We start from the raw sequence: 16,241 nt of genomic DNA, 5'->3' as shown, positions 1-16,241 counted from the left end.
TTACAGAGAGAAATATCCATATATGAGGGGATCAAAGCATGGATTTAAAAGAGCAAAGAGAAAGAAAAAGTGATTTACTGGATCTGACACCCTGTTTAACATTTCAGGATCAAACCAGTACCAAATTCCTAGGACATAGTAGGGAGTCCAGCAGACAGTGAATGAGGTCGCGAATGCAACCGTCATCTTTAGGGTCCTCAGCCGAGCTCTTGGTATATTATTCTTGGATTGATTCAGTTGTAGCTCTGTGAGATAGAGAAAAAAGTAGGTGTTTAAAGACCAAAAAGGACAAAAAGGAAGAGTCACTAATTCAAACTAATTAATGGAATAGGAATAAATTTCCAATATCCTTAATAATCGAAATAAAAAAAAATTTTAAAAGATTATTTATTTGTTTATTTATTTGACAGACAGAGATCACAAGTAGACAGAGAGGCAGGCAGAGAGAGAGGAAGGGAAGCAGGCTCCCAGCCAAGAGGAGAGCCCAATGTGGGGCTCGATCCCAGGACCCTGGGATCATGACCTGAGCTGAAGGCAGAGGCTTTAACCCACTGAGCCACCCAGGTGCCCCAATAATCGAAATTTGTTTGAAAAGGATATGAATGTTCCAAGTTTTCCACTATGTCATATAATGAATAGAGAAGATTAAAGATGACAGTGCTCTTAAAAATGTTTCCACCAAACTAATCTGGATCTGAAATGTGTGTGTACTCAAACTCTTAAAACACAAATTTCAGAGAGTAGACTAAAGTTCAGCTGAATTGAATTATGTGTTTATACAGAACTATACTTACTATCTGAGTATCTCTGACAGTGAGGAGGATGAAAATCACACGGGGATGAAAGGGTGTTGCCCAAAGTGATCTTTCTCAACCATGTGCTTCTCTATGATATTCAAAACAATTTCCCTTTTCATATCAATAAATCATTTAAAGTTCATGTGTATGTGTGTGTGTGGTGTGGGTATGGTGTATGTGTGGAGCTCCGGTGTGTGGCATCTGTGTGGTGTAGGTGAGGTGTGTCTGTGTTTGTTACATATGTGGTGTGTGTGGTATATGTGGGGGGGTGTGTGCGTGTGTGCGTGTGTGCGTGTGTGTGTGTGTGTGTGTAAATTCACTGGAGTTTAATGGAATTGCTGACTCTGACAGGCTGCTTGCATGATGTTTAACATGTAGTTCTTAACTGCAGTTTTTTTAAAAAAAGATTTTATTTATTTATTTGACAGACAGAGATCACAAGCAGGCAAAGAGGCAGGTGGAGAGAAAGGGAAGCAGGCTCCTTCTGAGCAGAGAGCCCGATGTGGGGCTTGATCCCAGGGCCCTGAGATCATGACCTGAGCTGAAGGCAGAGGCTTCAACCCACTGAGCCACCCAGGCACCCCTTAACTGCAGTTTTAAAGTACCCAAAATCTATTCTTATGTTTCATAATCCAGAACTGAGTTTATTTTTAAAAAAGATTTTATTTATTTATTTGAGAGGGAATGAGAGAGAAAACATGAGAAGGGGGATGTCAGAGGGAGAAGCAGACTCCCTGCCAAGCAGGGAGCCTGATGCGGGACTCGATTCCAGGACTCCAGGATCATGACCTAAGCTGAATGCAGTCGCTTAACCAACTGAGCCACCCAGGCGCCCCCAGAACTGCTATTTTAAAATAAAAAATACCCTTCACATGCTGTATTTTTTCCTGAGGGAAATAGATCATGCTTTTCAGAAGTAGCCGTTTTGCAACTTACTCATTAATCACAGAAGAGTGGAAATATGGAGGAAAACATTTACATGTGTGATATTTTAATTATAAAATTAATTTTTGACTAGAAATGTTACCATCAGGAATTTATTGAGTACAGATTAGTTGTAGATTTCTGTCATACAAGTCTAATTATCATTTCCTATGTACCTTGTTCTTTTCACACGTCATTTCATTTAATCCTCAATATCTGTAAACTTTAGTGACATAAGTAATAAAGCTATCAGTAGGAATGAACACATTTAAAAAAGTATCTTGGCTTGGCACAGGGGCTGAATCTGAAAAAATGTTGGATCTTCTGTAACATACGGTCCTTCTACCTCTTTTGAGATAGAATCATATTTCCTTATTGGTTTACTTTTCTTCTAGACTGTAGGCTCCATGAAAGTGGGATAGTTACTGGGCTGTTTTATTCACCGTGGTATCCGTATCTATCACCATTTCCAGCAATATTGAGTAGTAATACACATTGGTTGAATAAGAAAAATATTAATTAACTAAATCTTAATAATTTTTTTTTTAAAGATTTTATTTATTTATTTGACAGAGAGAGATCACAAGTAGGCAGAGAGGCAGGCAGAGAGAGAGAGAGGAGGTAGCAGGCTCCCTGCCGAGCAGAGAGCCCGATGCGGGACTCGATCCCAGGACCCTGAGATCATGACCTGAGCCGAAGGCAGCGGCCTAACCCACTGAGCCACCCAGGCGCCCCAACTAAATCTTAATAATATTTATTGGTCTATTGGTCCTTGCCTCTGCTCGCTCTTTCTTTCTTTCTTTCTTTCTTTTTTTTTTTTTTTTAAGATTTTGCTTATTTATTTGAGAGAGAGAGCATGAGAAGGGAGAAGGTCAAAGGGAGAAGCAGACTTCCCAAGGAGCAGAGAGCCTCATGTGGGACTTGATCCCAGGACTCCAGGATCTTGACTTGAGCTAAAGGCAGTCACTTAACCAACTGAGTCACCCAGGTGCCCTGCCTCCACTGCTTTTTTTTTCTCTGCTTCTGCCTGGCTCACGTTTTTTCAGATTAATCCCTATTTGAGATCTATCTTCTTCTCCGTGTGCCCTTCTTAGACACCCCTTATCGAACTGAATTTCTTTGGGATCAGATTTTGAGGGCAAATGTTTTTGCAGTATATTTCTGAAGAAGTATCAAATATCATTTTGTGCCAGGAACTGCCCAAGTATCTGCTATAGAGCATTACCATAATTATTTCCCTGAAAAAATGTCTGCTGAGAGTAATCTTACTGCAATAATTAAGATGATTCTCTGTTAAAAGTTGTACCATGTCTAACTCAGGCGCCATGCCATCGGTAACATGGCTTCTGGATGTCATGCCAACATTGCCATGTTGACTTTGCAAAGTCCTCCATTTTAGTTTGGGAGACTGCACCGGAGTATGGAAGCAAAAAAGGCACCACCACAGCTGTGAAGATTCAGATGAAAGAGCCAGTTACGTATTCAACAGTATTTCACACACCAACACAGGCACGCACACCGGTGCCCGGTTATGTTGTGTGGAAAGGGGATCTGAGTGGGGAGCGGAACAGCTTCACTTTAAGGAGTCTCTTGACTACCGTTTGAACGAGGTGTGCTTTGCAATATTCTAGAAAGCCGGTGTTTGGTCTAGTGTTGTGTGGGCCCAGTGGGATCAATTTGATGATGTTTATGCTGGGTAAAATGAGGTAATGGTTCTTTCATTTTTACTTTCGTGATACAAATTTGGAACACTGGGAGATATCAAATTACCTCATCTGAAAATTGGGGATAATAAAAGTGTAATAAAAGTATCATCTTACGGAGTTACTGTGATTATTAAATACGCAAACTGCTTGGAATAGTATCTGGCACCTAGTAGGTGCCACTCTGCGTTGAAAATTGCCATTTAAAACCTGTTCATGGGGGGGCCTGGATGGCTCAGTGGGTTAAAGTCTCTGTCTTCGCCTCAGGTCATGGTCTCAGGGTCCTGGGATTGGGCTTTCTGCTCAGCAGGGAGCCTGCTTCCCCCTCTCTCTCTGCCTGTCTCTCTGCCTACTTGTGATCTCTGTCTGTCAAATAAATAAATAAATAAATAAAAATCTTAAAAAAAACCCCCCAAACCTGTTTACTCACAATTGGCACCGAATCCAAGGAATACGTACCGTGAGGATCCTGATGAAGGACCCGCGTCAGGGTGAAGATGATTTTTGCGTTGCAGATTAACGTGATGAGAAGAGGGATGAGGAAGAGGCAGCTGAAGGTGAAGAAGTTATAAAAGGCTTCGTGCCACCATTGCGGGAAACTGCAGTGTGTCACACACTGAGAGAAACCTTCTGTCTGTCCAGAGCTATCGGCTAAGTGGATCATCCTGAAGATATATAACTGTGTGAGGAAAGAAAAAAAAAGTAGAAAATGGCATTACTTTCTTTCAAACAGTATTTGCATGTTTTCTTGAAAGCTTTTTTCCTTGTGCATTCTGCAGGCCTTTGACCGTGTTGCCCAAAGCAACGGCTCAGCCCCTTGATGTTATCCTTTCGGTGCTTTGGTGAAGAGTTGTAAGTGGATCTTTACTTATATTTGGGTATATTTGGGTAATAAGGGATTTTGGATTTTTTGGAAATTATTTCAACCTAGCAGAACAATCATCAACCAAGGATTTAAACACCGTTTGTATTTCAATCTCAGATGCAATTATGCTGAGTAAAGTTTTTGCAAGTGATTTTTGTCTATCATTCTATCGGCAGCACCCAAACCTGTGTCTAACAGTTAGAACGTGCCCCAAAATTCATATTTAAATTTTATTTTTGAGATACTCAACTCCATTGAAGTGGCCAAAAGACATGAATAGACCATTCATGAAAAAAGATATAGCAGTGCGCTTTGGCATGTGAAAAGATGTTCAACCTCATTTGTGATAAAGAAAATGCCAATTAAGGCTACACTGAAATGGCATTTTTCACTCTAAAGACAGGCAAAAATGAAAAATAGCAACACACTGTCATGGCCACGTTGTGGGGAAATAGATACTCTCCCACATTGCTAGTAGACATGGAAATTGGCACAGCCCCTATGGAGAAGAATTTGGCAATAAGTAGCATAACTATGTCTGCATTTACCTTTGACCCAGCCGTCTGACATCCAGGAATTTACTCTGAAGATACACTCCTACTTCCATTATATGAAAATACACAGGCACAGGTTATTCCTTGATTGAAATTGATTGAAATTGAAAAATATTGAAAAAAGCTTAAATACCAGTTCATACAACAGTGGCTGAATACAATCTGGTGGCCCACACTATGGAGTTTGTACACCTGCAGCAAACGAGTAAGAGCTCCAGGTAGATTTCCGTGCACGTGTGCGTGTGTGTCTCTCTGTGTGTGTATTTTCTGGCTCTGTCTGTCTGCTGGGGGCCTAGGAACGATGACTTCCTAGTGGCGATAAACACATTCAGCATTCTTGTACCTAGATCTTGTTTACAAATACATTCTCGACCAAAAGGAACCAGAGCTCATGGGAGAAGTGGGTGATTCCTAAGGCTGGCACAGGCAAACTACAATATGTGCTTAGAACAGCTTGTGCCGAAAAGCCAGGAAGTACTAAAAGAATAGTGGAGCATGTCAGAAGAGCTCTAGAGCCGGCGTGAAAGAAAATCTGGGACAGTGTAAGCACTGAAAACCAAACCACAAAACCGAAAAACAGAGCCCCGATAAAAAGGAATGATTATCTGTTGGATAAATTAAGGATCCACGAGTCCATGCTGATAATACATCACAAAACAGTAACAACAAAGAAATGGGGAGGGGGGAAAAGCTCTTTATTATTGTAGAAAACCAACCAATAAATGTATAAGGAATAATGAAAGTAGTGATTACCAAATGGTAATGATAAATGATTTAGGCAAGAATCATCAATGGGTAGTAAAAACATGGGTGAAGTTTGAGGAAAGCAGGATTTACATAATTTCTAAGTATCTACCTGTAAGATACTTATTCATTATGAAGAGTAAAATTAATAACTTGAGAGTAGAGAAAGAACAAAATAATTAAATTAGCATTGCCAATAATGGGACCAATGGATAGCAGCTGCTTCCTTATTAAAGCTTTGAGAAGTACTCACCAGCACTTCTTTGGAATTTCTGTCTAAAGTGCATAACCTGCATCTAACCATGAGAAGACACCAAACAAAATCAAATAGAGGGCATTCTACAAAATAAGTGGCCTGAGCTCTTCAGAAATATCAGTGTTATAAACACAAAGAGAGACTGAGGAATGGTTCCAACTGAAAGGGGGTTCGTGAGATGTGGCAGCTGAATCCAAGGTATAATCTTGGATTTTCTTTTGTTAAAATGTTAAAAGGGACGTCATTGGGACAGTTGGTGAGATATGAATAAATTATATGGATAAAATAACAGGTTTTTGTTTTGTTTTGTTTTTTACCTTACTCAGTCTTTTTTATTGGAATTCTGCGTAAGATTTTGGTTGGAAATTTTTTCCTATAGCTCACACAACCATAAATAACAGTATTTTTTCAGTGTTAATTTCCTGATTTTTGTACTGTATGTGCCAGAAAAACCACATTGAAGTATTAAAAGGGACATCATGTGTGAATTTACTTTTATTTTTATTTTTATTTTTTTAAGATTTTATTTATTTATTTGACAGAGAGAGAGGGAAGCAGGCTCCCCGCTGAGCAGAGAGCCCGATGCGGGCCTCGATCCCAGGACCCTGAGATCATGACCTGAGCCGAAGGCAGCGGCTTAACCCACTGAGCCACCCAGGTGCCCCTCTTTGTATGATTCTTGCAGTCTTTCTTTAAATGTGAAATTATTTTTTTTTAAAAGATTTTATTTATTTATTGGACAGACAGAAATCATAGATAGGCAGAGAGGCAGACAGAGAGGGGAAGGGAAGCAGGCTCCCCGCCGAGCAGAGAGCCCAGATGCCAAAGACAGAGGCTTTAACCCACTGAGCCACCCAGGCACCCCGAAATTATGTTTTTTAAAAAATTACAAATTACCTAAACTATTAAAGAAATGTTGCAACTAGTTTTCAAAAACAAGTTCTAGTAGCCATTCACTCATTCTTTCCCCATTTATCAAAGCACACTTCTTGTCCAGTCATTTCTAAGCTTTTCTACTGAGAAACTTCATTTTACTATGATACATTATTAAAATGAAAAGAGTCCTGAAGCACTATAAAACTAATAGCAAGTAAATTCAAGCAAAAATGTTAAAGGTTTTTAAAATTTTAGGGAAATGAGAGATAGTATTTATTTTTTAATGTTTTTGATTGAATTAATAAATTTTAATTTAATTTAATTAATTCCACAGGTCTAGGATTTCTTTCTTTTTTGAGGTATTGGAAGTGTGTTCCTTAAAAAAAAGATCCCTTTTATTTACTCTATTTGCTTGTAGATAGAAAAATTTAATAAAATATAAATATAATAGACAATAAATAAAATATAGTAAACATAATATAAAATATAATGCTGTATCTTTTATTTGTAATCAGAATGTTGATTTTCAGTTTCAGACCTCTTTTCAAGGGCCAAATAGTATTTTTGAATTAATCCACTAGAGGGCGCCCAATGATCATATAATCAAATTTAAAAGTTCAGAAACCAAACACCCATTCAGCTAATTCTGCTTTACAATCCAGACCAACTTTTCCACATCACGAAGAAACCATTTCAATTTTCCGTACTTCTTTGCAACCTGAACTTATTTAAAGTTTAGTTTCGAATTTGGCCTAACAGATGTAGTGAGTTGGGGGGCTTTGAAGGGCTTACTTCACATAGAACCTGAAAATCTAGTATTTCTTTAAAACCTTAGCTACTTCTCTCCACATCTTCCCATTCAGACTTGGACCCAGATGGCCCAAGTTTGACTTTCTGTTCTGCGCTGCTCTGCCAAAATTTCACTTTAATATTTCATATTTTTAAGTCATAATGAAACTTTCCAAAAAATTACTTTGAAATAAAGTATTATGATTTGAGCTAATGGTTATCTTTGTTTAATAAATGCTTATTTTTAATGAATTTTTTTTGGTTTTGAGAGAGAGAGAACGTGCATGGGGGGCCTGGGAAGGGCAGAGGGAGAGGAAGAGAGAATCTGAAGCAGACTCCCCATGCTCTGTGCAGAGCCCTTCATGAGGCTCGATCTCACGACCCTGAGCTGAAATCCAGCGTCCGACGCATAACCAACTGAGCCACCCAGGCACTTTAAATGCTTATTGTTACAGCAGTTTCTTGGTCAAGAATTACAGTAGGTGGTCTCTGTCATGAAAGATGAACCAGATATATCCTGCTATCAGAGAATTTAAAATTAGGTAGGGGAGGTATAGCACGGATGTGACACCGGCCACACAAGGTAGACTGTTTTAAGTTCTCAAAGAGTGTTAGGGTAACTCAGGTTCTTACTTGCCCATGGATAAGCTGAACCTAGCTTATTTGTGCTCCAAGGCCGTGTTCGTTGGAATGATTAATATAGGGGTCCACTTTACTTCCAGTGTTTTGTTTTTTGTCCTTGGATTATAATTCTTTAATTTCTTAGTTTCTCCTTTCTAATCCTTGGCCCCAGTTCTCACCAATGTTTGTTTTATTTTGCCATAAACAAGAGCATCTATTTTCCTTCTTGAAAGCCGTTGGCAGATGCCTCTTAGTATTGTTTTTGACCCTCACTTTACCCCAGACTAATTGCATTATGACCTAATCCTTTCCAGCGGTGATTATCGTTAGGTGATGTGCTTCCTCATCTATAAAATGGAGACATTGATACTATTTACCGCTAGGAACTGTCAAGACAATTACTTGAGTTAATGCTTGCAAGGCACTTAGAATAATGCCTGGCACACAGCTTTGTGCAAGTTGAAACCATTACTATTATAAAAATTGCAAGGCATACCACACAACTTGTAAATGTGTATTATAGATATTTATTTATATATTCATTTATATATTTATAAGTGTTTACCATATATCTTTACCTGCTCGCTCTTAGCCATCTATTCTCAACTTAAGACTTTCCTGCCTTTTCTTTCTCTAGTCTCCTACAGGCAAAAAAATGAAATAGACGACATTGCATAGTGTGATACAGTGTAGTAGCTAAAAGCTCTGGGTATGGAGTTAACTGAATGGACTGACATCTGCACTTACTAGATGGTATTCTTGGGCTTTTTCTTTGTTTTTTGTTTTTTAGATTTTATTTATTTGGCAGAGAGAGAGAGGGCACACAAGCAGGGGGAGCTGCAGACAGACGGAGAAGCAGACAGAGGGAGACACAGGCAGAAGGAGAAGCAGGCTCCCTGCTGAGCAGAGAGCCTGATGCAGGACTTGATCCCAGGACCCTGGGATCATGACCTGAGTGGAAGGCAGATGCTTAATGGACTGAGCCATCCAGGAGCCCCAGTCTTGGGCATTTTATAGAACATTCTTAACCTTAGTTTCTGTATGAATGAAGATTATAACTGTATCTAACATATAGGGTTTTGGGGAGCCTTACATGAGATAATGCATGCAAAAGGATTTAACATAATTATGTATTTTGTAAATAATGTTTATCATGGTCATCATCATTATTGCTGTTATTTATTTATGTATGTATGTTCATTGTTGTTATTTATGTTATTAGTATGCTACTTCTATGTTCCAGTATAATTCTTGGCATATTGTATACCTGTGATGAGTATTGGTTGGATTGAAGCTGCTTGTCATGTTCAGAAGTACGTTCTAGTACGATCAAGTACATTCTGTGTGTCAAGGCAAGCCTCTATGCATCTTCAGATCACGTATCTTTACACCAAAAACTAAAGGGTATCTCATATATCTTGCCTTCCAACCTAGGTTAGTGATAGAAGTTAAATGCTGTCAGCTCCGAATGAAATGCTCCATATTAACACAGATAAACTAGGGGCATGAACTTCTGCAAGTGATTCTTGTGGAGAGAGATGACTGCCATTGGAAACCATGGGATTTTTGATTAGATATGAACACACCTAATTCAAGAAATGTTTTCTCCTCAACGTGTACTTACCAGCCCAATCACAGAGTCTGAAGGCAGATTTTCTTTCAGGTCATGTTGTTCGCTTCCTTTCCTTTCTTTTTTCTTTTCTCCTCTTTCTTTCCCTTATTCTCTCTCAGGCTTCCTTCTTTCCTTCCTTATTTTACTGTTACAAATAATACCTTCAAAACTTGGACTGTTGTGCTTTGACATATATAGCCTTCAGAATGAATAGGGCAGCTTGGTAACTAGAGGTAGTTTGGCAAACCTGACTTATCAGTCAGGATGAATGCTATAATTTTGAGAACTTGGAAATAAATCAATCTTCAGGTAAGCAATTCTCTTTGCTGTCTCTTGAAGAATCGTTTAATATTCATGCTTATATTTCCCCATTATTTTCCCTCCTGACTTCAAAAAGTCTGTTGTGAACAAAGGAATGAAAACAGGAGGAGAAGAAGTAGTGAACATTAGTGGAGTGTCTAAGCGTCAAGTCTTGTACTAGGTGATTTTATGTATCTTATTCTTTACAATTTATTCTTTACCACTATTCTTTTAAATTTAGTTAAATAACTTACTCAGAGCCACAGAGATGGTAAGGGAGAGAGAGCATTAGGATTTAAAACTATCTTTGTTTAAATCCAATACTCATGCCATTTCTATTATTTGCCTCCCAAGCTTTGCTGCGGGGAGATCTAGGGTCTTCAGAGACCGTGGGCAGGGCTAGTGAATGCCTCCTTATCCCTCTTCAGCAAGAACAGCTCCACTTACATGTTTCATGTATTTGTTGGGGCTCCAGACAGAATTTGGGTTTTTGAAAAATTCCATTACTAGGAAAAAGTTTGAAAGTTCAGCTATGCAATGCTGAAACTTCTGAAAATATATCCTCAAACCCTCATACAATTACTCAGTAACAGATGATCAATCTGTGCACTGGAGGAGGGTGATTAAAGTCATCCTTTCAATGTGAATTAGCCGCTAAGGATGCACCTTTGTCCCTGGGCTTATCTGGAGAGCCTGGCAAAGCACGAGGTTGACTTGGGATGTGTCACCGTCTAGAAATAAAAAGCCCTTTCAATCTCTCATCTTTCCCATTAAATATGTGTAACATTAGTCATGGGGTTAAAACCTCTTTATTCAGAGAGATAGCAGAGGGCTCTAATTAAAAAAAAAAACAACAACAACTGGACTTAATGAAAAGACATGAGTCCCACAGCCCAAGTGACATTGGGAAAGTCAATGAACCCCTTCAGACCAGTCATTTTTGAGCTGAAGATTTTTTTTTTTAAGATTTTATTTATTTGTCAGAGAGAGAGCGAGCGAGCACAAGCAGGAGGAGTGGCAGGCAGAGGGGGAAGCAGGCTCCCCACCGAGCAAGGAGGCTGATGTGGGACTGGATCTCAGGACCCTGGGATCATGACCAGAGCTGAAGGCAGAAGCTTAACTGCCTGAGCCACCCAGGCGCCCTGACTGCAGACTGTACCCATCAGTTAGTTGCAATCAACATTAGAAAATGAAATGGGGGCGCCTGGGTGGCTCAGTGGGTTAAGCCTCTGCCTTCGGCTCAGGTCATGATCTCAGGGTCCTGGGATCGAGCCCCGCATCGGGCTCTCTGCTCAGCAGGGAGCCTGCTTCCTCCTCTCTCTGCCTGCCTCGCTGCCTATTTGTGATCTGTCTCTGCCAAAGAAATAAATAAAATCTTAAAAAAAAGAAAGAAAGAAAGAAAATGAAATGAAACAGAGTTGAATTTTCATGAAAATTCTTCTCAGTTATAGGTGTGTGAGAGACAGACAAAATCTCTGTGTGGTATGTACTTCTTCGTTTGGGTGACTGCCAGAAAGATTTGCACACTATTGCTCTCAAAGGTACTCTTTGTGCTTTCTCTGATATGCCGGATGGGGATAATAACATGGCTGTTACATACTGCATAGAATGAGGAAACTTTTCAGGAAACTTCAGTAAGTGCTTTATAAATATAATCTGCTGCTGAAAGTAAGGATGAGTCATGGGTTTCACCATGAAATAGTACCATCATTTTCTGTGGCCCAGATGCACATAAATCTCTCAGAAAGAGTAATGTGTTTGAGGTCAGGCTATTAGATGAACATCCCAAACAATTCAAAATCATTTCATATTTTTTCTTATTACATCAAGATAGGTAAGTATTTGACATTATCTTTCTATAATTGCTTTGATATACTTAGATGAAAATAATTGAATTAATAAAGCAATTTATTTTTTATAGCTGCTGGGACAGTCCTTTAAAGGAGACTGACATTATTGGTTTGCATTTCAGATAGTATCACAAATTGACCTATTTCTTTTCTTTTCTTAAAAACGATATTTACTTATTTTAGAGCGAGAGAGCGCACGAGACAGTGTGCACTGTCACAGGCGGGCGGGGGCAGGGCTGGGGGCAGAGGGAAAGAGAGAGGTTCCTCAAGCAGACTCCCTGTGGAGCACAGAATGACGAAGGGGGCTTGATCCCATGACCCTGAGATCTCCACCAGAGCTGAAATGAAGAGTTGAACATTCAACCAATTTAGCCCATCGAACTGACCTATTTCTACTTCTGTTTCGACTTTCGTCAGAATCCCAACTTACCGACTAACTACTTTCCAAATACCTGTACTTATACAGTGACCTTATATTGGTAACCTTATGTCCCAGAGCAAATGTTTTTGGCTCTTTCAGAGCCTGCCTTCTCTCCCCCTTCAAACAAACAAAGAAATGAACAGGCCGGCAAACACTCCATTTCTCAACCCACCTGCCCATTTCAATGGTTTTACTGTTAAAACTCCTTGTCTAAAAATATTGGAGCTGTAGTTTACACCCTCTGGCTATTAACTCCCTAAATCCAACTTGTTTCCAAGCTTTGTTTTTTGTTTGAAATGTCCCTCTTACAATTAGTTCTCTCCGAGACTACCCCAGCCACCAACCTAATCACCTAATGGCCAGAAAAGCTAGAAAAGGTTCCTCTGTCTCTTCCATCTGTTTGGGTCTGTGTGAATTTTCTTCAAGTATTTTTCTTAAAAAATCACTTTATTTCTTGCCCAGGACTCACGAAGGATTAATGGTTCCCACATTTATTTCAGAATTTCCCCGGTGACCACTGTCTTTCTTAACACGGGTCCATCGTACTCATTCACTGACTCCCTCGTCCAAGCCTTTTGTTTAAGGAGAAGGTGAAGGATTTATTTGATTGGAAGAGAAATCACATTATCCAAACATTTTAAATTTCTATTTTTGCTAGTAATCTTATTAGGTACCGTGAATATTAATTAAGTTGAACATAACAAAGTCTCGATCACTTAAGAGTGTTTGCCCTAATGGCAGTGACCAGGAAATACATAATCAGGATTTTTTTTTTTTTTTAAAGATTTTATTTATTTATTTGACAGACAGAGATCACAAGTAGGCAGAGAGAGGCAGGCAGAGAGAGAGAGAGAGAGAGAGAGGAGGAAGCAGGCTCCCCGCTGCGCAGAGAGCCCGATATGGGACTCGATCCCAGGACCCTGAGACCATGACCCGAGCCGAAGGCAGCGGCTTAACCCACTGAGCCACCCAGGCTTATGACGGATCGTTCACTAAGAGGTAGAAGAAAAGGGAGCAACCACCAAATCTGATTTCCTGCTAGTCCTGCCTCTCAATCTGTTGTTTCAGCCAGACAAGGCTCCTGTGAAAATTAATCACACTTTTCAACCCTTGCTGAAAATATATGTGATCTTTGACTTATTTTTTTCATCCGAATACGATCCATTTTAAAATTTTCAACATATCCTATCTTTAGCCTTAAAACATTCCTTTCCCATTTCAACTCTTATTCATCTCTCCTTCTTCTTACACTTGTAATACATTTTTTAAAAAAATAATTTATTTATTATTAATTTGACAGAGACATAGCAAGAGAAGGAACGCAAGCGGGGAGACTGGGAGAGGGAGACGCAGGCTTCCCACAGAGCCAGGAGCCCAGTGTGGGGCTGGATGCAGGGCTGGGTGTGAGCCTGCATGTGGGGCTGGATCCCAGGACTCTGAGATCATGACCTGAGCCAAAGTCAGCCACATAACCTACTGAGCCACCCAGGCACTTGTAATAGGTACTTGTAATAGGTTTTAAAAGTGTTTCATATAGGGGCGCCTGGGTGGCTCAGTTGCTGAGCAGCTGCCTTCGGCCCATGTCATGATCCCAGGGATCCTGGGATCAAGTCCTGAATCAGGCTCTCTGCTCGGCAGGGAGTCTGCTTCTCCTTCTCCCTCTGTCTGTGGCTCCCCCTGTTTGTGCTCTCTCTCAGTCTCTCTCCGTCAAATAAATAAGTAAAATCTTTTTTAAAAAAGCGTTTAGTATGTAGTTGTATTAGTTTTATTTAAGTTTTGTCTCCATAATTGAATTACACTTTCTTTGAGGGCTATTTCTTTGTTTCATCAGCATCAGACTCAATGTGAAGAGCCTAACTTACTTATCTTCCCTAAGAAAATAGATAAATAAGTGGTACTTCTACTTTAAAGAAACAAAATGGAAAACTTCAGGCATAACATCATTTGGAGAGAAACATTTACTAAGCCTATTATTAGATATTTAGTCACTGTGAGAATCATTGTAATATGCTTTTCTCCAGGCAGGTAGAAACATTTTAGCTTTTCCCATTTTTCTGCCATAAAATACATCCTAATTTAATTAATCTAGTATCCAGAAATGATGAGTTAAGTGAGGAATTGGTAGGAAAATTTGGTTATCCAACTTTCTAGTGTTTTGCTGTGTTTACTGAGTTCTGCAGGGCAGGATCTTTTGTTTGTTTGTTGTCTTTTTTTTTTTTTTTTTAAACCACCTGGCTCATAGTTGAATGTCTAGATAACTTCCATTTGTAGAGGCTGGTTTTTGGAATATCCGGGTTAACTTGGACGTCACCTCTTGACACTTCCTTGTACCCTAGATTCATCATCACACAGTACCTTTACAAGCATACAGATGACTTCTTTATCTGTTATTAAAGGATCTTTGCCGGGGGTGCCTGGGTGGCTCAGTGGGTTAAAGCCTTTGCCTTCGGCTCAGATCATGATCCCAGGGTCCTGGGATCGAGCCTCATATCGGTCTCTCTGCTTGGCAGGAAGCCTGCTTCCTCCTTTCTCTCTCTCTCTCTCTGTCTGCTTCTCTGCCTGCTTGTGATCTCTGTCTGTCAAATAAATAATAAATAAATCTTAAAAAAAAATAAAGGATCTTTGCTCTCTGTAAGAATGTGTCCTTTTCTTCAGAGATACGGCTGCTGAAAAAGGCTGATTCTGCAGGTCAGTTCATCAGGTTGCCTCTGATGAGGACAATCTGGAGCAGTATCTGGCACCTACACCAACAATCCTGATGTTGCTGTCAGCCTGTCACAGTCTAGCCTACCTCCAGATAAGCTCAAATAAATCTCAGAGAAATATTCAGATTTCAAAAGTCGACTATTTCCCACTATTCCGCCCAGCTGCAAACTGAGGAGCGACATGCTAGTTAAAGAATGATTCTAAGTTGCAACAGTAACAGAGTCGTTTCCACTTAAGAAGTCCCAATGAGACAAGTAATGAACACCTTATACCTATGCAAATTTCACAGTTCCTCAAGATTCTCTCCATTTGCCATATCAAACAGAGTGAATGGAAAACTAGATGAAAGAATAAGATGGGGGGGGGTGAGGCCAATTTGACAATTGCTACATTTTTTGAGGAGCATTTACTACGTACCAGAGCTCATGCTAGACACTTTAATGCATTGTTCGTTTAATCTTCACGAAAGCTGCATAAAGTAGGCGTTACCTCCATTTTATAAGTGAAGGAACTGAAACTCAGAGAAGTTAAAAGATGTGCCCAAGGTAACAGAGCCAGGATTAAACCCCACTCTCTAATTCCCGGAGTCAAAGCTTTCAAAGATAATACAATGCTGCTTTTGACTTGGGATCATAAAATGCAGCACTCGAGTTTAGAGAGGGAATCTGTGATTGCCAGATCCTAAAAAGTTCACGTTCGTGCTTTACCTGTGGTCCAGCAAAGATACCACTGAGGAGCCAGGCCAAGCCAATCAGGGACTGTCCAACGCCATTGCTTTTCATAGCTAGAGGCCTCGTGATGGCCAGGGAGCGGTCCAGGCTGATCACTACCATCATGAAGGCTGGGGCATACATGGAGAAAAGCTTCAGGTAGCTGAGGACTTTGCAGAGGAACTCTCCAGCATACCACTGGACCGTCATGTTCCACATGCCATCCAGCGGCATGACAATCAGGGTCTCCAACAGGTTGGCTAAGGTCAGATGTTTTAAAAGCACCTTCATTCTCGAGAGCTTTCTCCCTTTCTCTTTCTTTTGAGTCCACTTCTGAAGTTTCAATAAGAAAGAAGCATTAAAACTTGTAGAGAGTAGAAAAAGGAAGAAAGTAACTGTCACTCGGATCTTCCCAGATAAGGTCAGGGTGGGGAGGTTGCCCTGCACCAGCGGGCTGCTGCTGTTCACCGCTGAGCAGTGATTTTGATTCTGTTCAGGAGAGGCGCTTGCCAT

The 16,241-nt window shown here is 40.1% G+C and overlaps 1 protein-coding gene across 2 annotated transcripts; it reads right to left on the bottom strand.

Annotated features, from left to right (window-relative positions):
• GNRHR (gonadotropin releasing hormone receptor) lies at positions 1–16,241 on the bottom strand. 2 transcript variants are annotated; one of them, XM_044225106.1, is made up of 3 exons: positions 15,726–16,241; positions 3,884–4,103; positions 1–245 (listed from the first exon to the last, which is right to left on the bottom strand). In XM_044225106.1, exons 1-3 carry the CDS (start codon positions 16,239–16,241, stop codon positions 1–3), a joined length of 981 nt encoding a protein of 326 aa, XP_044081041.1. The 2 variants fall into 2 exon arrangements, with proteins under 2 accessions (XP_044081041.1, XP_044081042.1); XM_044225107.1 differs by having other exon boundaries at positions 218–245; positions 3,884–3,975.

The sequence above is a fragment of the Neovison vison genome, chromosome 11, assembly GCF_020171115.1.
Source record: "Neovison vison isolate M4711 chromosome 11, ASM_NN_V1, whole genome shotgun sequence".
Classification (NCBI taxonomy): domain Eukaryota; kingdom Metazoa; phylum Chordata; class Mammalia; order Carnivora; family Mustelidae; genus Neogale; species Neogale vison.
The sequence above is the reverse complement of the archived record's forward strand: the minus strand, read 5'-3'. Positions and strand labels throughout refer to the sequence as shown.

What these genes read in the sequence shown, in the direction of transcription:
- GNRHR (XM_044225106.1), bottom strand. Translation starts at nt 16,241, where the DNA reads ATGGCAAGCGCCTCTCCTGAACAGAATCAAAATCACTGCTCAGCGGTG. An exon ending in GTATCTTTGCTGGACCACAG is followed by an intron (nt 4,104 to 15,725) that starts GTAAAGCACGAA and finishes TTCCTCACACAG; the next exon opens with TTATATATCTTCAGGATGAT. An exon ending in CCTTCATCAGGATCCTCACG is followed by an intron (nt 246 to 3,883) that starts GTACGTATTCCT and finishes TCTATCTCACAG; the next exon opens with AGCTACAACTGAATCAATCC.